Source organism: Somniosus microcephalus, chromosome 3 (genome assembly GCF_052327205.1).
Source record: "Somniosus microcephalus isolate GS21.2 chromosome 3, FLI_Smic_1.0, whole genome shotgun sequence".
NCBI classification, from domain to species: Eukaryota; Metazoa; Chordata; class Chondrichthyes; order Squaliformes; family Somniosidae; genus Somniosus; species Somniosus microcephalus.
In genome coordinates, this window is record NC_140989.1 from 62,681,454 (window position 1) to 62,708,608 (window position 27,155).

General features: G+C 40.4%; 1 protein-coding gene across 14 annotated transcripts in view; it reads right to left on the reverse strand.

Moving 5' to 3' along the window:
* Nucleotides 1-271: 271 nt before the first annotated feature.
* eml4 (EMAP like 4) overlaps nucleotides 272-27,155 on the reverse strand; it is a 334,770-nt gene continuing 307,886 nt past the window's right edge. For all 14 annotated transcript variants that reach the window (XM_085980750.1, XM_085980748.1, XM_085980747.1 and 11 more), the window contains 5 exons: nucleotides 25,555-25,652; nucleotides 18,312-18,399; nucleotides 15,730-15,828; nucleotides 10,739-10,869; nucleotides 272-2,174 (listed from right to left, as the gene is read on the reverse strand). In XM_085980750.1, coding sequence (XP_085836876.1) covers nucleotides 1,956-2,174; nucleotides 10,739-10,869; nucleotides 15,730-15,828; nucleotides 18,312-18,399; nucleotides 25,555-25,652 — 635 coding nt within the window. In that variant the 3' untranslated portion in view covers nucleotides 272-1,955. The remainder of the gene's footprint in view (nucleotides 2,175-10,738; nucleotides 10,870-15,729; nucleotides 15,829-18,311; nucleotides 18,400-25,554; nucleotides 25,653-27,155) is intronic.

Consider the following 27,155-nt stretch of genomic DNA (forward strand, 5'->3'; position numbering starts at 1 on the left):
CACACATTATCCTGACTTGGATATATAGTGCCATTTCGTCATTATTGTTGAGTCAGTATCTTGGAATTCTTTACCGAATACCATCGTAGGAGCACCATCACCACACGGACTGCAGTGGTTAAAGGAGAAGACCCATTATCACCTGATCAGGACCACTAGGGACAGGCAATAAATGTAGCCCGACCAATGTTGTCCATATCCCAAGAACAAAATTAAAAATAATTGAAGAGCAAAATTCGACAGTAGCGCATAGCCAAGTCACCAACAACAGTTGAATTTTCACTCTGATCACTTTTATTTATTTTTTCATCAATTCTTATGCCATTTGTCAGGAATGCATGAAAACACATAGTTCTAACATCAACACATTGGAAAACCCTTGGTCAATCATATTTCCCTTACAATCATTGAGTTTATTTTATTTTTTATTTTTTTTTATACAGCAACATATTTCCCACCTTAAATTCCATAAGTTATTGCAGACTGATGCATCAATTCAATGGTTGTTATACTGTTAGTTGGTAGCTGTAAGGCTTTTGTATGTCAATAGCATCCCCAGATAGCACCTATTATACACTAAAGGAGTTCTACATGTTTTTAGAGCCCGTCTAGGCACTTTCTCTAGATCAGCAATTGCTGGATGCCTGGTAATTAGTTAATCCTGAGTACAGATTCAAAGGGAATGACAGTTCTGATCCACTTTGGAATGGCACGATCTGGTAAACACTTGATTTCACACTTAAGACTTAAGCACACTTGACAACATCTAGAATTGCTAACCATAACTTCTCACTAAACCTAAAGCATTGGATCAACATCTCAAATAAAAGAATTAGTTTACTCTATGCAAATCAAAGTATAAATAAGTTCATTTGGACACTTCCCCTTGCATATTGTCAATGAGTGTTTTCCCCCTCTTGTATAGCAAGTACAAAGTGAATCTACATTTTAAACAATTTCCCAGATCTGAAAAAAAAGGAAAAAAAACCCCAGAAAAACACAAAACCAATCTATACTTTGATATCCTGATAGTGTACTCTAAGTGCCATGTTATTCCATGACTGACCACGACCATAGTTAATACATAGCAACTGTTAGAATGTGCACAGTCCACGATGATACCATATTTATATTTTATGCTGTATCAACTTGTCGAACTTCACCAGACTAGGAAAGAATAAACAACCAGGCAGTTTAAATTTTACCGAATCCTAGAGTTATTTCAAATGGCTGATTTTCTTTTAGATGGTGTGATTGCTCCGAATACATGCCTGCTACTGGAAATTAATTTTAAATTAAAAAAATACAATCAGAAGATGTGTGTAGACTTGAAATCACTTTACGAGGTATAGTTTTAATTCATCTGAGAAATGAATGCAAGTAAACCTACTTCAAATAAGAGATCACATAAATGTCTACTTGATCACCAGACACTAGTGATGCAGAGACATTGCATATTTAATATTCAAGAAGGCAGTACCATGCTCATGGCAGTCATGGTTTACCAGAAGACTCTGTGTGAGTCAATTTCATTCACAAGTCTTGGCCACAAACAGGCCTGATAAAATGACAGTTAATTTTGACTGAAGTTAACAGTTAGTGTTGTTGTTAGGCAATCAACTTGAAAAAAATGCTCTATAATACAAAGCGGACTCATTTCAGCATATCCCAACCACAGAAGTGTTTTTTTTTCCAGTATTTACAGTCTGTAACTTCTGACTTTATTTAATTAATTGCTTTACTAAAATCTACTATAACTGTTGCAATTTCTTCCCAAGAAGAACTTTGGCCAGTCATTAAAGTCACTTGACACTTGCAAGTGAAGCCCTTGGGAATCGTTCCATCCTTTCAATGGAAGATTAGACTAGAATTAAACAAATCCAGCAGCCCTATTCACTATGCTAAGCCACTATTCCTCATCAAATAAGCCAAGAATCTCCTAAATTTTTGAAATTTTAAGACACTGGCGAGTTTTCTGTTGGACCAGCAGCTGGAGAAGGTGGAGCATTCTGCTCGAGGTTGCTTTCATTTGATGGAAGTGGTGCTTTCTCTGCCACTCTCCACTGTATAATGCTGGTGTCCTTTCCTCCTGTTGAAATCAAGTGACCATCATTGTAGGTGAAGCTGACGTTGGTCACGTGACTACTGTGTGCACTGTAAACATGGCTTGGAGCCTGGAAACATCACAAGAGAAAGATCTGGTAAATGTAAAGTTTAGACCTGGTTTTTACAGATGCACAGACAGATTGTAACTAAAGGATGAGGAAATAAATATAATGGGAAATTACAGTAATATTTATCATCTATCCGCTATCATGGGGGCTTATTTATTGCTTTCAAGTAAACAATGTAACTATGCATATTATCCCTCATAATGATAATTCAAGTTTCATTTCTAATTGTGAGTGTGGGATTCCGGTGCATAGGGATCACTACGGTGTGGTGTCCAGGAGCATGGGCTGAAGAGATGATAAAATGATCAGACAATCCATAGGAAGTTAGAGATGGCTAGGCTGTATCATAGGGATGTCAACACTCCAATATTGCCTCAGCTGTTGGGAGATTGTAATATGCACGTCTAACTGAAGGTAGACGTTACCATACTTTAGCATACATGAAACTGCTTTATAGCATTTTCATATCCATTTAGGAACATAGGCGAGAACTACATTAGGGAAAGAAACATTGCTAAGTAAAAGAAAAGAGTGTGTGCCTATTCTGCCGAGTTGAAATTATCCCACAGGATTGCATGGTCAGTTACTGAAGTGGTCCGAGACATTTTCACCAATGGCTGATAGGGTAAATGTACCAGTAACTTTGATGTTAAGAGTATACAGCATGAGGTGGGACACTAGCCAGCAGTCAGTGGGACAATGACTGAATATGGAGGAAGTACCACAGTCTGCTGTCACTGGGATAAGCTGTTTTTTTCCAAGATTTTGCTCACACTCGTCAGAACAAGCAGTTCCATCAAAATTCATGTAAATCTATTTTGCGCTTGGGCTAATAAAATGGAAACTCTTCTGAATTGGATTTAAAGAGATCCTTTTTATTTTTATTCCTTCACACTCAGATAGCATTGAAAAAAAACCAGAAGTACTACAGTCATACATCCCAAATTTCTTTCCTATCTTCTGTGGGAAGGAACTATTTCAGAGAAATAAAAAGCACTTCTGCAAATGGCCTCCTAAAACTGTCTTCATGAAAAGGCATTGGCAAACATTCCTTTGCTGTTTCAGGAGGTGGAAAAACCAGAAGAACAACATTAAGAACATTATTGTCAGATATCCAGATTTTGTTAAGCAAAGATGTATAAAAGATTACATTGATATGCTGAGCCTATGTAAGTTTTTCATGTTTTAATTATACAATATAGCCATTTACAGCCTTCTCTGAATAAATTTTGATTTCTCAGCAGACAAGCTTTCTTTTCAAGCTTCAGCATTTCAATTACCTTATTTCTTCTGAATTCCCTATTTGATTTCTTGGTGACTCTCTTATATTGGTTTCCTCTTTCCCACAAGTGGACGCACACATGCTGGGCAGAATTTTGCCGGCGCTCAGAGTGCGGGTTTGGAGGCGGGTCCGCTGTCAAAATTGAAATGATTGACAGCGGGTTGGGAACCCGCCTCCATGTAAGTTTCCAGAGTGTCGGGTCTGCGATTTCAGAACAGACCCGACACCAAGCGGCGGGGGAGGCATTTAAGATAATTAACTGCTTGTTAACTACTATTTTGCCAACCGTTTCCTATTTTACCACATTTTTAACGGGGTTCACGTCGTTCGGAGATCACGTCAGGTAAGTAGGTCGGGTTCTCTATCTCTCCCCATTGCTGTGAATAGGTGACAGCTGCAAAAGTGGTATGAAAGCTACCATCTCACAGCTGGTCACTTTCCAATGTCAGAAGCTTGAGCCTTCATGACTTGGAAGAAACTTTTGAGCTGTATGCAGTTTGGAAGTGTTTGGAGTAAACTCTCCTTGGAGTAAGCTCTCTCACTATTGACAGATCGCTTCTGTCATCTCAACTTCAGCTACCATCTATTCCAGCAACATCGGTGCCCTTGAAAAAATCTCACCTTGGTCCTCAGAATCCCAACAGAATCAGCCCCAACACCAACATCACCGGGCACACCAACAGCCACACCAACCTTCTCCACAATCAACTGATGCTGCACTGGACACAGGGCATCATCACCCGTGCACATGGCTGCCTGGACTCCAGCAATGGCCTCACCATGTCCAGATTTGCTTCACTTAACACTACACCCTGGCTACCACATGATGCACCAGGTTGGTACCACCCCACATCAGCACCATAAAGCATCCCTACAATGTCCAAGCAATTCTGTTCACACTCATCATCATTGGGGGAGTGTGTGGGGGGCGGGGAAGTTATGTCTCACCATTCACCGCAACTCACTAAGCCATCTCCAAAAGGTGCACACAAATCTGTCCAAGAACGCAGTGTTCAAAATAAAGATTTCAATGTTTGACAGCACATTACCAGAAACTTCACATGACCATTGGATAAACCACACAAGTAACTACCCTTGTGTGTTCTTAGATGGTATGCTTTCAGTAGGATGAGGGTGAGTGTGAGGGGCGGCTAGTGAGATGGGGAAGTGATAATGCAGATAGAGAGGGTTGGATGGAGGTGCAAGCTAAGTTGGTGTGAGTAAAGATGTGCAGGAGTATGGTAGGGAAGGCAGAGTGATGGGGTTGTGATGAGTGGCACAGCAGGATGAGGTTGAGTGTGGCTTGGCAGTAATGTTTTGTTATCTATTGAGATCATTGAAAGGTTTGTGCCAGTGCAACCTGGTCCTCCCGATGACATCCCTGCTTGTGCCCTCCTGTGCAATGTGCAACCAAGCTGTGTTGGTCTCCTGGGGAGGTCTCTTCCACCCGTTGGAAAGGAAGAGAACCTCCCTGCGTGCTGTGACTCCCTCCATAAGCATATGGAGAGGGAGTCATGGGAGAGCCTGGGTGCAGCCGTGCGTGCGCCTTTGTGCAGTGCTAGTCAGTGTTTGCAGTACATCAATGCTGTAGAACACTGACAGCACAACTGTCAAAATGAATGCGGCCATGGTCCCTTTAAGAAAACCGGCTGATGACACGTCATCAAGTAACGTCATCAGACCCACTTCCTTTTAATTGGCCACAACCCCGCAGGGCGGGCTTAACAAGCCCTATTAACGGAAAATCCTTTTTGCAGAGAGGCTGCAGCCGGGAACGAGACCGGAACCTGACAACCGCCTCTCCCACCATGATCCCGCCTCCGCTAGTGAAATCACAGCCTCTGTGTCTACTCTATCAAAACTTCTCATAATTTTAAAGACCTCTATTAGGTCACCCCTCAGTCTTTTTTTTTTTTAAAAAGAGAAAAGAGACCCAGCCTGTTCATCTTTCCCTTATAGGTATAATAACTACACAGTTATAGTATTACCCTTGTAAATCTTTTTTGTACCCTCTCCAGTGCCTTTATATACTTTTTATAATATGCGACCAGAACTGTACACAGGCCCCAGAGGCTCAGGTAGGCCTCAGTGCGGCATCGGCAACGGCTGGAGGCGGAGCAGAGCGACTACATAAGGCCCCAGAGGCTCAGGTAGGCCTACCAATCTCAGGGAAGGAGGTAAAAAGTATTTGAGGTGTGACGTCACCACAAAACAGGTAGGTGATTGGTTGGAGTATTTCTCTCGTTTTAAAACTTTAAGTCTGTGGTTTATAGTTTTTAAGGTCTCTGTGGTGTAGCGGGGACAGTTTGTAAACCAGGGCCCTTAAATATATCATTTAACTGTAGTGAAATTGGTGGGATTCATTTAATTTTAATTAATTAGTTAAAGGGTAAGTCATGGCAGGACAGCCCAGCCCCGTAGTGTGCTCCTCCTGCTCTATGTGGGAAATCAGGGACGCTTCCTGCATCCCTGACGACCATGTGTGCGGGAAGTGTGTCCAGCTGCAGCTGACAGACCGCATTGCGGCACTGGAGCTGCGGATGGATTCATTTTGGAGCATTCGCGATGCTGAGGACGTCGTGAATATCACATTTAGCGAGTTGGTCACACCGCAGGTAAAGGGTGTACAGGCAGGAAGGGAATGGGTGACCAGCAGGCAGAGTAAGAGGCACAGGCAGGTAGTGCAGGAATCCCCTGTGGCCATCCCCCTCTCCAACAGATATACCACTTTGAATACTGTTTGGGGGGGGGGGGGGGGGATGACTCATCAGGGGAAGGCAGCAGCAGCCAACTTCCTGGCACCATGGGTGGCTCTGCTGCACAGGCTGGGAGGAAAAAGAGTGGAAGAGCTATAGTGATAGGGGACTCAATTGTAAGGGGAATAGATAGGCGTTTTTGCAGCCGCAATCGAGACTCCAGGATGGTGTGTTGCCTCCCTGGTGCAAGGGTCAAGGGTCAAGGACGTCTCGGAGCGGCTGCAGAACATTTTGGAGGGGGAGGGCGAACAGCCAGTTGTTGTGGTGCACATAGGCACCAACGATATAGGTAAAAAACGGGATGAGGTCCTAAAAGCAGAATATAGGGAGTTAGGAGGTAAATTAAAAAATAGGACCTCAAAAGGTAGTAATCTCAGGATTGCTACCAGTGCCACGTGCTAGTCAGAGTAGAAATAGGAGGATATTTCAAATGAATACGTGGCTAGAGGAATGGTGCAAGGAGGAGGGATTCAAATTCCTTGGACATTGCAACCGGTTCTGGGAGAGGTGGGACCAGTACAAACGGGACGGTTTGCACCTGGGCAGGGCCGGGACCGATGTCCTAGGGGGAAGTGTTTGCTAGTGCTGTTCGGGGGGGGTTTAAACTGAAATGGCAGGGGGTTGGGAACCTGAGCAGGGAGAGAGGAAAGGAAAACAGGGATAAAAGCAAAAAATAGGAAGGAGAAAAACAAAAGTGGCAGTCAGAGAAATCAACGGTTTAAATCAAACGTGGCCACAGTAAATAATAATTCTAATAGGTCTGAGAGCGTTAAAAAAACAAGCCTGAAGGCTTTGTGTCTTAATGCGAGGAGCATTTGTAATAAGGTGGATGAATTGGCTGCGCAAATAGAGGTAAACGAATATGATTTGGTTGAGATTACGGAAATGTGGCTCAAGGATGGCCAAGACTGGGAACTCAACATCCAGGGGTATTCGATATTCAGGAAAGATAGGCAAAAAGGAAAGGGAGGTGGGGTAGCATTACTGGTTAAAGAAGGGATTAATACAATTGTAATGAAGGATATTAGCTCTGATGATGTGGAATCTGTATGGGTAGAATTGAGAAATACTAAGGGGAAAAAACATTAGTGGGAGTGGTATATAGACCTCCAAACAGTGAGGCGGAGGTTGGGGATGGCATTAAAAGGGAAATTAAAGAAGCGTGCAATAAGGGCACAGCAGTCATCATGGGTGACTTTAATCTACATATAGATTGGGCCAACCAAATTAGTAACAATACTGTGGAGGAGGAATTCCTGGAGTGTTTACGGGATGGTTTCCTGGACCAATATGTCGAGGAACCAACCAGAGATCAGGCCATCTTAGACTGGGTATTATGTAACGAGAAAGGATTAATTAGCAATCTTGTTGTATGAGGCCCCTTGGGTCGGAGCGATCATAATATGATCGAATTCTTCATTAAGATGGAGAATGAAGTAGTTGACTCGGAGACTGGGGTCCTCAATTTAAATAAAGGAAACTACGATGGTCTGAGGAGTGAGTTGGGTAGGATTGATTGGGGAATAGCACTCAAAGGGTTGACAGTGGATAGGCAATGGCAAACATTCAAAGACCGAATGGATGAACTACAGAATTTGTTCATCCCAGTTTGGCATAAAAATAAAACAAAAAAGGTGACTCAACCGTGGCTAACAAGGGAAATTAGGGGTAGCATAAGGTCCAAGGAGAGGGCATATAAATTGGCCAGAAAAAGCAATAATCCTGAGGATTGGGAGCAGTTTAGGATTCAACAAAGGGGGACAAAGGGATTAATTAAGAAAGGGAAAATAGAATATGAAAGTAAGCTTGCAGGGAACATAAAAAATGACTGTAAAAGCTTTTATAGATATGTGAAGAGAAAAAGATTGGTGAAGTCAAGCGTAGGTCCCTTGCAGTCAGAATCGGGGGAATTTATAATGGGGAACAAAGAAATGGCAGACCAACTAAATACATATTTTGGTTCTGTCTTCACAAAGGAGGACACAAATAACCTCCCAGAGATGCCGGGGAACATAAGGTCTGATGAAAGGGTGGAACTGAAAGAAATCAGTATTTGTAGGGAAACGGTGTTACGAAAATTGATGGGACTGAAGGCCGATAAATCCCCAGGGTCTGATAATCTACATTCCAGGGTACTTAAGGAAGTGGCCCTAGAAATAGTAGATGCATTGCTGGTCATCTTCCAGAACTTGATAGACTCTGGAACGGTACCCATGGATTGGCGGGTAGCTAATGTTACCCCACTATTCAAAAAAGGTGGTACAGAAAAGGCGGTGAATTATAGACCGGTAAGCTTGACATCGGTAGTGGGGAAAATGCTAGAGTCCATTATAAAAGATGTAATAGCAGAGCACTTGGAAAGCAGTGACTGGATCGGACAAAGTCAACATGGATTTACAAAAGGTAAATCATGCTTGACTAATCTACTGGAATTTTTTTGAGGATGTAACTGGTAAAATAGATAAGGGAGAACCAGTGGATGTGGTGTATTTGGACTTTCAGAAGGCTTTCGATAAGGTCCCGCATAAGAGATTAGCGTGCAAAATTAAGGCACATGGGATTGGGGGCAAGGTATTGACTTGGATGGAGAACTGGTTGGCGGACAGAAAGCAAAGAGTTGGAATAAACGGGTCGTTTTCCGAGTGGCAGGCAGTGACTAGTGGGGTACCGCAAGGATCGGTCCTAGGACCCCAGCTGTTCACAATATATATTAATGATCTGGACGAGGGAATTGGATGTAATATCTCCAAATTTGCAGATGACACAAAGCTGGGTGGGAGGGTATGCTGTGAGGAGGATGTCATGAAACTCCAGTACGATTTGGACAGGTTGGGTGATTGGGCAGAAACATGGCAAATGCACTATAATGTGGATAAATGTGAGGTTATCCACTTTGGTGGCAAAAACAGGAAGGCAGATTATTATTTGAATGGCAATAGATTGGGAGAAGGGGAAGTGCAAAGAGACCTGGGTGTTCTTGTGCACCAGTCGCTGAAGGTAAGCATGCAGGTGCAGCAGGCGGTTAAGAAGGCAAATGGTGTGTTGGCCTTCGTAGCAAGAGGGTTCGAGTACAAGAACAAGGATGTCTTGCTGCAGTTGTACAGGGCCTTGGTGAGACCACACCTTGAGTATTGTGTGCAGTTTTGGTCGCCTTACCTGAGGAAGGACGTTCTTGCCATGGAAGGAGTGCAGCGAAGATTCACCAGGCTGATACCTGGGATGGCAGGAATGACTATGAGGAGAGATTGTGTCGATTGGCCTTATACTCACTGGAGTTTAGAAGATTGAGAGGGGATCTCATCGAAACCTATAAAATTCTGTCACAGCTGGACAGACTAGATGCAGGAAGGATGTTTATGATGGTCGGGGAGTCCAGAACCAGGGGTCACAGTCTAAGGATAAGGGGTAAGCCATTTAGGACTGAAATGAGGAGGAATTTCTTCACCCAGAGAGTGGTGAACCTGTGGAATTCTCTGCCACAGAGGGCAGTGGAGGCCAGTTCATTAAGTATATTCAAAAAGGAGTTGGATATATTTCTTGAGGCTAAAGGGATCAAGGGATATGGGGAGAAGGCAGGGACAGGGTACTGAATTTGGATGATCAGCCATGATCTGATTGAATGGCGGAGCAGGCTCGAAGGGCCGAATGGCCTACTCCTGCTCCTATCTTCTATGTTTCTATGTTTCAAGTGTGGTCTAACCAAGGTTCGATACAAGTTTAGCATAACTTCTCTTCTTTTCAATTCCCTCCCTCTAGAAATAAACCCTAATGCTTGGTTTGCTTTTTTTTAATGGCCTTATTGACCAGCGTCACAACTTTTAATGATTTGTGTAATTGTACTCCCAGATCTCGCTGCTCCTCTACCCCATTTAGATTCTCATTTTCCAAGTAATATGTGACCTCATTTTTCTTACCAAAAATTAATAACGCCCACATCTACGTTGAAATTCATTTGCAAATTATATGCCCATTCTAAAAGTTTATTAATATCTTCTTGTAATTTGTTGCAGTCCTCCTCAGTGTTGACTATCGCACCTAATTTGGTGTCGTCTGCAAATTTAGAAATCGTGTTTTTGAGCCACAGTCCAAATTGTTAATATAAATTGTGAACAACAGTGGTCCCAGCACTGATCCTTGTGGGACCCCCACATCCCACCTGTTGTGGCCAAAATTGTAATTCTTCAAAATTACTTTTCAATTTGAATATTGATATACTGTACCAAGCCAGTGAAACTGGAGATTTTCCAAGTGACATACCTCAGTGTTCACAGCCTCCATAGAACCAAGAAATTGTAACAAAATACAACCTACGATCAGGAAACTGACTAAAAGTACATTTTTAAAATTTGTTTTTATTACATAAAAACAAAAATATGTACAATATTTGTTTTGGTGCAGTGGTATCGTTCAGGTTGTGGCCCAGATGTACTGAACTAAATGTGGTCACTGCATTCAAGCTCTGATACTACTATGGCACTGTAATCTTTAGCTTAGTAAGAATACATAGGAAATTAAATCTTATTCACCTTAGGCTTAGAGATGGGGTATTGAAAGATGTGAACTTTGCAGAAATCGTCAGCAACAGCTACCACTTTTTTGTTGTGTGATCTGCAAAGTGCATTAATATCTGTTCCATCCGAGCCTTCGGGCCATACTCCTGCAAGAAATGAAAAACATGCATCAGAAATACTCTCCTTCAGTTTCCAAGTGACAAATGGATATTCTTTTAAAAAATGGGTAAAAAAAATCTGACTGGCTTGTCTGACATACAGAAAGTAAACATGATAACCAATGAGTCACAAAGAAGGATTCATTTTCCGAAGGATGTTTTGCATAAATGATCAATTTCTCTATTAACAAAGATATTAATTATAAGGTGGGAGGGGGGGGAAATGGTGTGGATCTCAACTGTATTTTGTATTGTTGCTACCATAAAGATATTGTAACGTATACCATCTCATTCAGTCTTTGGAATAAAATGTCAAAAAATTACAAATGGATGCTTTTTGAATTTGGCAAAAAAATCTGGCACATTTACAACTTTCCAATATCCATTGTTTATATAATACCAACTATTTTACGAGTGGTTCCTTCATAACTCAGTTTCTTGAATAGTTGAAGTCAATAAGGCTTGAAAACAGAACTGGACCAATTTTAGGTAATCGTCAATTCATTTTTATAAGCTGTGATAAACATTGTTTACAAATGTAGGTCATAGTCAACCCTTGTAAATTTTAGTGTGATGTGAACAAAGATTAATAGCTTATATGCAGTACGGTTTAAATAAATGAATAAGTGCTGCTAATTACTTCCTTTATGGCTAACTGAGGAAATGGCCTAAAACTAATTTCCGTGGCAATTTTTTCATGCACTAATTAGAGGGTGAATAAATACTGGGGAGTGATTACAACGCAATAAGTCTAATTATGGGTTCAAACATCATCAATCTGGAAAAAAAACAAAGCTTGGGTGGTTGGTATTTGTAATGTTCTGCCACAAAGCATTGTTAAAGCAGAGTCCATAAATACATTATTTTAAAAGGGAATTAGACACTTGCTTCAAAAGGCAAAATAATAAAGGGCATGGGAAGTGAGCAAAAAATGAGATTGGACTAGGTAGCTCGTGGAGATAAACACAGGTACAGACTTGATGCATTCAGCTTGTTTCTGTGCTGTAGTATTCTATAAATTTATATCTATACCGGAAACCTTGATTAAGCTACAACTCTGAATGGCGCTATTTAGAATATATACAGCTTCATGTTTACATGGAACCTCTATTCTGGTCTTGGCCAGTATTTGTACAACTAGTGGCAATTGGTGTGTTCCAAGAGTACAATCCCATACTGACAAAGAGGTTAACCATTGCAGGTTTATCAAGAACTAATCTGTAATGGATTATTGGGATATTCATCTAGGGTAAATATATTAAAGAAATAATACTTAACTCCACTGATTTAGGAACAGCTACTTTCCCAGATTTAGGAACAGCTTCTTTCCCAGGGCTGTCATCCTACTGAACTCCACAAATAAACACTAAAGCCTGCACATCTGCCGATGCACTTTATTATGGTCATATTTATGCTAATATATATGTACAAATGTATGTTGAAATGTTTAAGTGTCCTAATCCAAATTGTACACTCTCGGGAGCCGCAAGCCTACATTTCGTTGTACTGCACTTGTGCACTAACAATGACAATAAAAGTTGATTTGATTTGATTTGATTGATGGCTAACCACAAACAAACAAACACTGAATTTCCACAGAGATTCTCCTGCTCGTCTGCTGTAACTTTGGTGGAAGAGCCACAAAAACCCAAAAAATTGGTATTTATGCCATTGTTCCAGGGTTCCCACGTCTCATCCACTGAAATTATGGTGACAAAGAGGAGAACCCTGGTGAAAATTCACTCTTACGGTATGGTACTTAGTGACAGACCAGGAAGGGCCCACATTTAATCCCTGGTCTATACTGATACAGCTACTCTGAGCTGGGTTGGCAGATAAGGCAAAACAATTGGCCAAGTGTCCTTAGGCTAAGGGGGGTAGTGAGGAAAAATGCAGCCAGAACTCTTCCCTAATCACCAAGTTATCCTTGTTGCATAGTGCACCTATTTGTGAATATCAAGTGATGACACATCAGGCTTAGCTGTTATGCGTCCACAGTCACAGAGCCTGCTCACAGTGCCTAGGTTCACACATCAAGAATGACCAATTGGGTGAAATATTGGGGGGCTGCAAGAGCCACCCATACCAAGCTGTCATCCTTTGGCAATCACGGCAGATTTACGTTCAGGTTGCAGCCAGCTGCACCAGACCTGTGTGTTGGGACCTTGCACGAATCTCACACGATATAAAAGCTGCTAATAAGTTTCACAGCATCTCATCTTGTCCTTGGCCCCTGATGCCATTAGCCAGCCATTTGACAATATACTGATAAAAACAAGAAATGCTGAAAAAAGAGAAAGACAGCTTACGATGCTTTGGGTGTGTACCCTACATCAGAAGTCAAAATGTCATAACTTGTGTTTTCCCTTTAGATGCTGACTGAGCTACTGTACTTCTTGTTCTTATTTCAGATTTCCAGCACTTAGCAACACAAAAAAAGAAAAATTGCAAGTGTTTATCATATTCATTTTTTTTATTACTGTAGAATATCAGTGTTCTGAAAATGCTCCCTTAGTGTCTTTTTGCATGGCTCCACATTCCTGCGGACATGATCTCTTCTGCAAATATCTACAAATATTAATGTAATGTTCCTTGCTGTTTGCAGTTGCTTCACTGTCTGCCTTTACCATTGACTGATTAGTATCTATATTAAAAAGTTAAGAATTTAAAATGGAATCCATATTTAAAAGTTAATGATTTATAGAGATAAATAATATTTGGTCTCTGTTTACATAAGTAAATTCCGAGTATTTTTCCTCTAAGAAATAGATTTAAGCCAAGAACAATATTAACAGCAGCAAAATTGCAGTTCAGTGGGATAACAGTAAAGTTTGTTCCAAATTTACATTATGTATTAGAGATAAAAGATAAACCTTGCTGAATATCTGACCAGGTGTTTTCATCAGTTTTTTCTTGCAAGGTGACAGAACTGCAAGCCATCTAGGATTATATTCTTCCTGTTTGGGATTTTTACAGTTCACTAACAAGAACATTTTTCTTTATGCGACCAAGCATTTCAATAACTGGCAAGTTGTTTATTAAAAATTTTAAATGGCAGTTAAACAGAGATTATGTTAGAAAAATCTTTGGGATTAAAAAACAATTCATTTATTTGACTCAATAAAACACAATTTTTAAACTACAGGAAACTTTGGTTTATCCGGAAGTTGTATGGCCGGAAACTTTGCTCTAACGGCAGAAATCAGCAGCTGTTTTAGTTCATTTTTTTTTCTTCTCCTAGCATTCTGTTAACAGGCAGGCTCTGGAAAGCATCTTTGGAGCTTCGCAACAGCTTCAGAGATGCTTCAAGGTACGGGCCGAGTGTTTACGAGCTGTTGCTGAGCAACAGTGTTTGTTGTCAAATACGGAGATTTTCATCTCTGTATGCTTCAACGTTGACTTTGCATGTCCGGCACTTTTGATAGATCGGCAACAGGCCGGTCCCGTCGGTGCCGGATATCAGAACTTTTCCTGTACAAAGAAAATTACAATATTTATCAAACTGACTCCATTCTCAACAATTAAGAAAACATTGATTATGTCAAACTTTCTTAGTTAATACATACAAGAGCAGGGGGCTGCAGTAGTTTTGAGATTCAAACTTGGATTGAAAGTAGGCTGGAGTTATGTTTATGCAAGATATGCAAGTAGTGCCTCAGAGACATTTATAAAAAGTGTATGATATCACCCCTCCACACATAATGGTTGAAAAAACTCTTAATGTTATGATAAATTTAAAACATGTTAACTAGTAAGTCTTTTGGGACCCATATGCTTCACCAGAACAGGCAAATGGAAACCATTCCACACTTTAATTATTTAGCAAATTGCACTAACCTATCCATTACTCCTTAGCAGGCCTTTAGCTTACATAGAGATCAGCCATTTGCTCTGTTCTCAACCACTGCATGATGTAATTTTTTAAAAATGAATTCTTTGAGAAAATAATTTATTCACAAGTTGAACAAGGCTTCAGTTGTACAAAGTCCAATCTCAAGGCCATTTACTCAAAACAAGAACACTGCCACTGAGAACGATCAAACCAGGGGCTAATCATTACTGTATTATTTAATTTCTATTGTATATGAGTGAATTATACAGACATTGCACATTCATAAGTTGTACATTCAGATGTCTACCTATCCTCTGAATAACTATTGATTGAGGATTCTTAGTGGACAAATTCTCTTTAGACACCATATAATTTATATCCAAATTATGATAAATTTATCAATGCGCTTAGATTAACATTGCTATGGTACTTCATAGTATTTACTAATGCTAAAAAGTAGTAATGCTATTTTGAGCCCAGAAGGTGGCAATAGTTGAGCATCATTTTTATTAGCAGTAATTATTTTGTTCGTAGTAATTATTTTGTTCAAAGCTGCATAACTTAAATTACTGAGTTAACTACTTAAAATGTAAAGTCATACATTAATGCTTCAAATAAGACTTCAATTGAAATAAGTTACAATTTTATAATTTTTCAACGTTAAAACATTAGAAATAATTTTATATTGAACCTTTTCTACCTTTACTCCTCTAATTCTTTTGTTGATGCATTGTTTCTGTATTTTTCTCTGAGAAACTGTTTTCCCTGGCCAAGCTACTCAGAACTATACATTAAGCCATGACTCAGAGACCTCTTCCAATGCTTTTCCATAATAACACGCTTCTGTCGACAATCTTGCCTTTGGCACAATATGCTTGTGCTTCAATTAGAGGTGAACCACCACAGCACCTATTACTACATTTTACACTGTAATCTGTATGGGTTATATATTAATAAAAATTATAAATACTAATGCAGTGGTATACCAAATTATATATAGTAATGCAACTACCTACCAAAAACATGAAAGCCCAGAACACATGTATACGTATACCATTCCAAATCCCTGCATTCAGAGCGATTTCTTATCAGCTTGCAGCCATTTTTAATATCCCCTAAAAACACAATGCCCTTAGATTAGTCAAAACACATGTTTACTTTATGAAGTATCAAACTTTCAGACAGTCTTTTTAAAATGTTGCATTTTATTTTAGATTCCACTCTTCCACCCTCCAGCAGCCATTTTCAAGATAAGACAGAAATGGTGAGTTCCTCTGCCTCCTTTTTGGAACACTCCCATCTAAAAAATCTGGATGAGAACAGTTGAGTTATTCACCAACATGAAGCGAGCATCTTTACTTTGTGTTTTTCTCTTCAAAATGTTTTTTTCTTGCATCCATTTTCCCTCATCAGTTACACCAATGCAACGATGGTCCAAAATGAACTTAACCGTAACATTAAAAGATGCCCCTGTTTTTCCACCCTTACTCCTGGTAACTAACCGACTTTCTTCTGAAGGCAAGCTACAGTCTGAATGTCAATAAAGACTAGGATTGAAATTTAGATCAGCTATCCAAGTGTCTAATGCTGTGGCGTTACAGAAAGACCCACTTACTTCTGGTATTGAAACCCTCAAATTCACTGTATATTTATTCTGAATCCTAATAGAATAAACTCAATATATGACAGTGACTCCACCTATGCGATTTTCATCAAGTAGAATAACTATTATAGATTCTTGCCTAAGTGGTAAAGTTTTCTAACTGTATTCTGAGCAATTACCTGTATCAACAACGCCTGATCACATCCTACCTTACTCTCTCAGTCATTGAAACCCTTACCAACACATCTTTGTCACCTCTAGACTACATTTCCCCAGTTTACTTCAATGGACTCTCAGTGAAAGTAGGTTTGGTGGTGTAGCAGAAAAGAGTGACTTGGAGGTACAGCTTCACAGGACATTAAGGGAGCATCAACCTAAGGCTGTTAAAAAAAACTAGGTCTTATCTCAAGAGGTATGGAATATTAAAGCCAAGAGGTATTGTTGAGCATTATTAGAGTACTGTTCAGTATTGAACTCCATATTACAGGAAGGTATGAGGAAATACAAAAAAGACAGACTTGAAAAATGTGTTTTTTTTGTTAGAACAATGCAGATTTTGGGGTGATATCAAGTGTTTTAAATTATGAAAGAATGGGACAGGGTAGATAGAAGCAGACATTTTTCAGTAGTTGACGGATCTAGAATAAGTGGCCATAGATACAAGATTAAATGTATGAGATTTAGAACAAGAGAGCAAAAGAAACTGGTTTACGCAGAATTGTAAGGATGTAGAATTCACTTCCTGGGTTAGTGGTTGAGGCAGAAACTACATCAATATTCAAGATTAGATTGGATAGGTGGATGAAGGGATATGGGAACAGGGTGGGTAAATGTGATTCAGACTATTTTCTTGCGTGGAGGGTAAACGCTGATACAGACTGATTGGACCAAATGGCCTGTTTCCATGTACAGGTAGACTATCCTTTATCCGAAAACCTCGGGACCAGCCGTGTTTCGGTTTTCGGAAAGTTTCGGATTTCGGAAGGTATTTTATAAGACTGGGAAATTTGTCGGGGGTGGGTCGGCGGGGGGGTCGTCGGGGGTGGGGGTCGGCGGGGGTAGGGGTCGGCGGGAGTCGGGGTCGACGGGGGTCGGGGTCGTGCGCCACTCTGGTCATGTCGTGCGCACGACTTACGCCGAACGAAAAAACCTTTGGTTTTTAAGAGGGTTTCGGTTTTTGGAAGTTCGGATAAAAGGTAGTCTACCTGTATTTCTATGTATTTAAATCAATTCCCTTAAAATCTCTTCCAATTCCTGCTCGGTGTCTATCACTGCACCGTAACACACTTTGGGACGTTTTTGCTGCATAAAAGGGACTACATAAATGTAAGCAGTAATTATTGTCAGAGTGACAGCAGCCTAAGAGGCAAACATTCAGGCAAAGCTGTGCGATCTGCAGTCTGTTGCTACACGTCATTTCAGATTAATATTAAACTGAAGGACTCATGATTGCAATACTCTGGTCTGCCTATGTATAAAATATCTGTAACGGAGACAGATGACATTTGTGAAACATTTGAAATGCATTCAAATTTATTTGATGGTGTATTTGAGACCAGAGGGACGTCTGGAGCTTGGAGTGGTGAGAAAGGAAAACAAAACTTATGCCACTGAATTATGTTAGCTGCCACTATGTTGGCAGAGTTTAAATACAGACTATACATACACTGTCTGTGAAATTTAGCATTCCCCACAGCATGAGAGATCGTAGCAGTCTTACTACAGTCTGGCGCTAATCCAGCTCAGTGTTAATTTATAATGAATTGGTTCTGTGCATAGATGACTAAATAGTGCAGAGAGCACAAACTGTGATTTATAAAATCTGAGGTGGAAAGACAGTCATTAAGATGCCAAATTTTCAGTTTAGTTTTATTGTAGGCTGAAAGAAAATATATTGTTCAAAACAACATCAAAGAAACCAACACAATGTGAGCACCATAAGTTACCTTAAAATAAATTATTTTCACTTGTGGGAGGGAATATCAGAATACTTACAATATAGGATTTCATAGTCTCCTGAGTTAGACATTATGAAATTGGTATCTGGTGACCAGTCAAGGTGTGTAATATAACTGGAATGTCCCTAAAGAGAGGGAAAGAAATCATAAAACCAATTTATAGATCACATGCCAATGACACATTTTTTTAAATTGGAAAAACGTAGGAATGCAACAACAACTATCAACCCAAATTTCAAAGTGCTGATTCTATAATACATTTGAGCTTAGATTTTCCACTGCCATCTGCCTGTTGTAGTGAAATTAATTGAATATCCAGCAACAGAAAATGGGTGGGAGTCCTGACAGAACTCTGCCCACATTGCATGGCAGCGTAATTTCTTGGAGTGGGGGCCAGCACCCACTCTGAACTTCATGACATCCTGCACTCTATTTCCTGATATCTGGGGATGCAGGATCACATTTCTAAAAGATGCCCATGCAAAATAGGTATCCTGGATTGTTAGGGAGTCAAATGTAGCTGATTTAGGTAAGTACATTTAATCTGCAATGTTTAGTAATTCTCTGACTTTTTTTTTCTGCTGGCACTTAGGTTCTCATGTTTTGTGCCAATTGTTCAAATTTCCTTTTGCTGCTAGCACCAATTCTGGTACCAATGGGTTTCAGCTATCTGAGATGCTTGGAAGAAGAGGAGGAGGCCCTGTAGAGAGATGCCAGACAGATCAGGCTGTATGAGAAGTACTTTGTGTCCCCTCACCAGATGGAGGTGGGCAAACTTGTTTTGGCGGACAATTAGTGCATGCAGTGGTTCTTCTTCACAAAGCAAGCTAGGACAGTGCTACTAAAATATGACTGTCTGACTAACCATGATGTTGTATGTCATGCGTTCAGTGGCAAGGTAGGAAAGGCATGCCAGGGTGTCATATTTGCAGGTCCTCCTGGTGCATCTACACTGGCAATGGCCATGGGGAATTTCTTTTATAGGATCGATTTCAAAATTCTCATCCTAGTTTTCAAATCCCTCCATGGCCTCACCCCTTCCTATCTCTGTAATCTCCTTCAGCCACCCCCCCCCAACCCCGAGATATCTGTGCCCCTCTAATTCTGCCCTCTTGAGCATCCTTGATTGTAATCGCTCATCCATTGGTGGTTGTGCCTTCTGTTGCCTAAGCCCTAAGCTCTGGAACTCCCTCCCTAAACCTCGCCGCCTCGCTGCCTCTCTTTCCTCCTTTAAGACTCTCCTTAAAACCTACCTCTTTGACCAAGCTTTTGGTCACCTGCCCTAATTTATCCTTATGTGGCTCGGTGTCAAATTTCTTTCTTAAAATACTCCTGTGCAGCACCTTGGGTCGTTTTACTACGTTAAAGGCGCTATATAAATACAAGTTGTTGTTGATCCAGATCAGGAGCCAGATGCAGAAATGTGCCATCTGCTGCAAGGACACCTACAACTACCATGCAAGAAAGGACCGGCACATCCAGTGACAGTACCAGTCAGCTGTGGCCTGAAGCTTGACTCTACCTGGTTGCAGGCATACGACAATAACAATGATGTCATTAGATAGGCACAGTGGGTTACTGTGCTTGCAGTCATCTAATGCAGCACCACCTCCATATCAGCAGCTATCAAGTGCTGAACTACTATGTTACTTGCCTGGAGGCTTGTTGGGTTTCCTTTCCTTTAATTTTTGTCAGTCACTTTTTAGTTCTCCTTTCCTCTTTCAACTTCGGCAAAGGCAATCAATGGGGTTAAGGTGCCTTCAGAGCCTTTCCAAAAGCTTTAATAATTGTTGTTTCCTTATTTTAACATTCTCCTTTATCATATTTCCTTTAAATTTCAGTTACACGCAATTATCTGCTCCCATTACTAGTGTGCTTCATGCACTCCTCCAAATCTTCATCTGAAATAATGCACATGAGCTAACCGTGGAAAATTGGGTGAAAACAGCACAGTACCATTTGGGTTTATCTAAAACCTGCCTAAAAAGGAAAGCCATTTGGGTCTAAACTGTGTCCCTATCAGAAACTTGGATTTACTTTTTTCAAAATGCAATTCTCCAAAAGGTAGCTGCAGACTGATTTCTCATGAGAAGAGGGACAGCTGCTGTACCATTGAGACCACAAGAAAAACAAGCCCCTATAAGCCTGTGATTCCCCAAACGCTCACTCTGTAATGAGATTCCATCAGAATGAGCATAGGCAGAATTTTTCCTAACTGACTTAAGAACAAGGGACAGAAATTTCACCTGCTTTTTAAAATGTGTCTGCACACAATTTAAAGAATATACAGTAACATGAAATAAAATGGACACATTTAATAAGTTTCTTCTTTGGGGAAAAATAGGCTTCAGTTACAAAAGAATTTTTATAGCCTTGCTTTGTTCTTTTTGTAGGCTGCTGTAAAATGCTAACTATTCTTTTGTGAAAATCTGTCACATGCCTTAAAATAAATTTATTACACAAGTTGACTGAAATACATCAGTTTTTCCAAATAACAGTTTTATCAAAATACAACCTAGTTGGCCAGTAAAGGCTATTAATGTTAAATTTCACCTGTATTGTATTTTTGGGGTAATCTGATTTTTCCTGAGCTGTAAAAAGGAAAACCAGTGCAACAATAAACTTACTCAGGAGAAAAAAGGTTTAAACCATGAGCATAGGATCCATCTAATAAATTATCATACACGAGGAAGATTAGAGCTGTCAAGCGATGGAAAAAATAATCACAATTAATCTTGCGATTAAAATTTTTAATCTCAGTTAATCTTCCTTTTGGTCACATTTAATTGATACAATGACTGTATCCACCTCATTCAAGTTTTGTTATTGCTGGTGCCCAATGTGATTCTTTGCACAAGATGGGGTTCTTGCAGCCTAAATTCAGTAAAATTGTGGGGGATTTTCGTGGATGGAGAACAAAATCTACCCGAATGATTTTTAATACCACAAGACTCTTCTGTACAGTAAGTTTAAACGGTCCATACAGGCATCAATCAATTGCTTGGTCTTCAAGATACCAAATTTCATATTTTCTATTAAAAGAGGTACTCTGGGAACTTGATCAATCAGGAGAAAAACACATCTCCATTCATGGAGCAGACCAAAAGATACTTCTGGGCATACTAATGATTCTATCATATCGGCAAGCAATATTTTCATACCTTGGCATAGTAGAAATAGAAATTATAATTAGAAGCTTCAGATGCAAGTCTTAACTTGCAATCTCTTAAAGTGCAAGATACTAGGTTATTAGAAGAGACCAGGAGCACAGCGAGGAAACCAAGGATCTGGAAGAACCATCTCTACAACACAAGATATTCCAGGCTTCTTCCCAGCTCTGGCAGCTCCTCCCCACCTTAATATCCAAAGATTTGGTAACTTTTGCTACATGAGAACCAGATATATGCACAACTGAAATTGCAGTTTAAAAGTTCTATAAAAGAGCACGTCCATCAGTTCTGGAGAGCTCCAAAGGTGACAGTTAAATTTGCGGAGATTTCCCTCTAACCCCCCAGCCCACAAATTTCAGCAACTCCCTGCCGCACAGCAGTGTTCTCATTGTAATCAGAAGGCGATGTCCGACCCACAATGTGGGTCAACAACACCAAGGTAAAAAAACAGGAAGGGAAAGGCTTTTAACAGAGCATGTTAAAAGCAAGGAGGGGGGGGGGGGAAACCTGGAAGGGAATGACGCTGCCCACAGCTGTGCCTGCCCTTCAGGATGGTTACCAGTGTCATTGTACTGACTTCAATGTACCCCATGCCTTGCGCACCCCCTCAGTACCCAGATTAATCAGAGTGAGCGAGGCCTCAGGCTACTTTGTAGATGACTGCTCCGGTGGCACAGACACCAAGTTCGAGGCCCCCAGTGATGCGGACGGTTTGGAAGGCATTCAACGGCTGGGTCAGAGTGTCCTTTTCCGCTCGACACATTACCCAGGACAAATCAAACCTGCACAGCTTTACTGCATATGTCAGCATGGCACGGCATCATTGCGCCTCTTTGCCTCATGCTTTACTCGCTGTGGAGTCGCATGTCAATCACAGTAACTTCCACAATTGTCACATTAAAAAGGAATTGCAAAAAAAATTAATGCATTAATCGCAGAAGTTAACTATGATTAATTGGCAGCCCTAATATAAATGTAATATTTGCATGTTATTACAAAAATGCCATTTTCTATATTTATCTCATGAAGTTAATATTCACAAAGATCAACTGATGAACTGTTAATAAGAATTATGCCAAAATTCCTCAGTTAATTAGACTTCACAGATCATCTTACATTCAGTATAATTTCCCTGCAATCTAGAAGCTGAATTCCAAAAGTTAAATGTTTTTATACCATCACAAGCAGCTTATTGCCGTTCTACCAGACATTTGGCAGCTGTATAAAATTCCTTTGGATGAAAATTGAGCTTTGGGAGAGGGGTGAATTCTTGTTTAAAAAAGCCAGAGCTTTAACCTTTGTGATTAATCATTCTTATCGAAAAGAAAGCAAATCACCAATTTATGTTTATTGAGCTTTACTGATGAGAAATCCAGATTTCTGTATTACATATAAAAACACAAAAATCAGATTTTCCTAAAAGAGATTTAAGAGTTTCAGACACTGTAATGACCATGCCCAATCATTGTGGAGCAGCAATCAACAAAGCAGTAGAGTACAAGTTTGAGGAAGTCATGTTTAAATTGCACAGTGCTCTTGTCAGAGCACACCTTGAATGACCAGTTCTGATAACGAAGACAAGGGAAACATTCAAGCCAGAAGACTAATTCATAATGTTAGTGGACGGAGTTACAAGGAAATACTGTAGAGGCTTGGTGTACAGATACACAAAATAGTAATAGTGTGAAAAGGTGAATCTGGAACACTATTTCAAATTAAATGTGACCGGAGGATAAGGGGCTACAGCTTCAAACAAGTGAAAAGCAAACTTAGCACTGATGGCAAGAGGTTGTTTCCACAAAGAGTGATTGACACAGCGATAAACCTTCAAGTAGAGTAGAGGATGCCAAAACTCTGGAATAATGTATGAAGCAGGGGCTATGTGGATGAACCAAATAGGACTGTGTGGCTATCCTCATCTGTATAGGGTCAATTTTCAACAGCAGGCCGCCTGTTTTTTGCCTACAAAATGTGAGGCCAGCAGAGGAAAATGGTGGGCACCTTAGACGTCCAATTGAAGCCTGATTCAGGTAGGACTTTAAATGGGTGCCCAGTACTCTCGCTCCAAAATATGCAAATCAGGATCGTACGTTGGTTGTAGGAGCCCGATTGCAAGTTTACTGTACAAATTGGCAAAGCAAATGCTGTGCATGCTAGTTCCAATTGTACCGGGCATTGAGTGGCCTAACCAGCGGTCTTTAAAAGGGACTGCTGGAGGCTGCGCAGGAAAAGGTAAATTTTATTTAAAGATTTTAGAGGGACCAGGAGGAGCATTCTACCAAACAGCTAACGTATCCTAACTTTGGCTCCACACTCCTTCATGTATCAACAATCTTGACCTCACATTCTTTTTTTTTTTTTTTACCTCAAGTACAACTCCCACATTATCTCCACTGCTAAAGATGACTGCAAACCATAATCAACATTTTAGCATTCAGCAAATACTCATGCTTTGGGAAAATATTCATAAATGCATTATGTATCACAGGAGGTGCACAACACTGACAAATCACTGAGGATCTTTATGGCTAAGTCTAAGTAAACATATATGGGCCAGAACTTCGGGTCCACACGGTTGAGTACGCGCTGGATACTCACGCGTAGGCCAAACGAAACTGCCGGTTTCGTGCATGCGCGGGAAACCGGAACTTCCGTTCCCTTAAAGGAAGGGGTTCACAGGTCGAACGCGTGCGCCGGAGAGGCAGCGCGTACGCCTGGAACTTCCGTTTTTATTGCAGGTTTCTCCGGGAGGGTAAGTCTCCAGCAGCTACGCATGTAAAAAGCAGTCGCAAGGCCTGCTTTTAACAAGGTAAGTGGTGAATTAAGTTAAATTAAAACATTTTTTCCACAGGTTTATTATTTTTATAAATACTTTAAAGAAAGGTAAGTTTATTTTTAGCCCCGTTAGAAACTAATTAATTTTTTCAAAAAATTAAATTGTTTAAAATAGTTATTTTATGTAATTTAATGTTATTTTAAAAATGTGATGTTTTTTAAAATTTATTTGAAGTTTTAGTGATGTTTTGGGGCTGAATTGTATTCATAGATTTGACAGCTCTTGTCAAATCTATGAATACAGATTCCCTGCTACCATTGGCTCTCCGTGGCCCACGTGATCCCAGGGGACGCTTCGAACTAACTGCGCCCCTGGGATACACAAGCACTGCGCGCCGGCAGTTGGAGGAGGCCCAGGATTGGAATCCCACGCGGGCCCACAGCACAACGGCCGGCGCGCTAGGTAAGTGCAGGTCGGAGGCTTGCACCCGCAGGAAGCCCCCGACCTGAATTTCTGGGCCATAGTATTTGGCATTTTCTGGCTTCTGTCGCTCAGACTTGACTTTTGACTTTGATTTGAAAGTCTTTACTTTTTCAGACTTCTGTCAAAATAATCAAAATGATATGTTTATAGCACCTTACAAAGCAATGACTCAGCGTTGAAAAGGTGCATCAGAAAAGCATCAATTTCCTCCCCCCCCCCCCATAACGGTTTTTCACAGCTGTCACCCGTGATCATATCCCACTGTCTGGATCCAACAGTAAATATTCTTCTAAGGGATTAAAATACAGATCATGGTGGCCTACATGTTCTTATCCCAACACCATATGATGCATATTACACATTACATTTGATTATTTAATTGCAAATTTAATTGACTTAACAGGAACAGTTAGTTCATAATTTTGTAGCTTAAGATTAAAATTACAGTAATAAAGCTATTTTGGCTATTTCAGCAGCTTTTTACAATATTAACATTTCTTTCAACATCAACAGCTTGGAAGCTGAAAGTGTAAATAACTGTCCAGCACAGGGAGACATTCATGTTCCTGCACCTGCTCTAATCTAAGAATTACATTTATTTTCTTGAGTCAATTGGATCATTTGGGTAAAAATATATTCAGATATTCTGGAATGATAAGTTCTGCAACTCAGCATTTGAAGAGAAAGCTAAAAAAAAGTTAATTGAAACAGAGCATTTCCTGAAAGTCTATGCATTTACAGAGCATGCCTTAGAATGTGTCCACATGCATATGCTTATTAAAGAAATCAATAAATGTCCAAACTTCTCATTAATGCCACTTCAGATTAAATAATTTTTATTTGTCACTTACAGTACATTTTCCTTGTCTGCTGTATTTTCTGCCATTTTCAGCTACTGTGTAGATGTAAACAAAATTGTCATGGGACCCCACTGCCAAGTAATTACCATCTGTAAAAGAAATGAAAGGTATCCAATTATACATCCATTAGCAAATGATAAACATGCATTTTCAGCACATCAAGCTCCCTGGGAATATCTAAGACAGAAGAGCTGTTGCTGAGCATTCTAGATGAATTGGTTAGCAGTGGTTTGAACAGCAATACACTGAAATGAATAAGTGAAATTTTCCACCATATATTCACACACTTCTCTTCTATTGTGGGATGCTTGCCATAATACAAACTGGGGCACAAACCATGCCATGATTGGCATCAATGTTGCTGATATCAGCTGGCGAGAATTACAATTTAAGCCAAATGTGCCCACTCAGAAAATTGAAACCTGAATTATCCAATTGGGCTCAAGCCCAACTGAACTGGGAAGAACACAATTCATGTCTGCCCTATGTTATGAGGGTTGACCAAGCCATAATTTCTGGGGTCAGCCTCATTTTAAGAAATAAAAACAGAAAATGCTGGAAAAACTCAGCAGGTAAGGCAGCATCTACGGAGAGAGAAACAAAGTTAACATTTCAGGTCGATGACATTTCATCAGATCATTTTCTGTTTTTATTTCAGATTTCCAGCATCCGCAGTACTTTGCGTTTTTCTCATTTTACGAAGTTGGGAGAGGTCCAGGCATTAGGAAAGCCTCCGACTGAGAGTTTGCCTGTTGCTGCAGGAATAAAAGGTTAGCAATATCTTAAAATGTCAGGCAATAGCTTAGTAGCTTTTGCTGCACCAAAGAAATTTCCTAATCTAAAACTCTTGCTCCAGGGTAGCGAGCAATGTTCCCTCTAATTTTGTTTGGTGCCGGGGGTCGTGCGGGCCATTCAAAATACTGCGCATGCGCAGTTTTTGCATTGAAAAGCAGGCAAGCCTGCTGCGTGGGCTCCCTGGAGTGTTGCGCGGCCGCACAGCTTACAAGGAATATTGCTAGCGAGCCCCCACTTTATCAACTCTACTGTAGAAAAGCTGCAGCAGGAGGTTAGTAGAGGAGGGAGGCCTCTTTGGAACAGAGACACGCAAGGCCCCAAAGAGATTTACTTGGGCTCAGCATTTAATAACAAAATCCCATGCATGATATTCAGTGCAAGAAAAAGTTTAATGACAAAACCAGGACAGGCAAGGCAAGATGATTCATCTACACCTTCCAAGAATGCACTATACAAAGCATGCCTGCCACTTCCATTTACTTCCCTACCACACTGTGTTCAAGTGTGTGCATTGGTTACCTTACTGCCCCAGCTTTCACCTGAAAATGTCTCTTCACTCAGACTTTTATATACATTTACTCCACAAATGCATTGCAAGGAATGTAATTACCAGCTGCATTCACCTATCATCACACCCATTACAGGCTATGTATTGATATCAGTGTTTTACTGCAGGTTATAAGAACAAAAGGCAGTTCTTACTTATTGCATCCTTTTTGAAGAAGAGAGCACATAATAGTTGAGAGAACTGTGACAGGAGGAAATTCCCCGAATTTCAGACCTCTCCCTATGAGGAG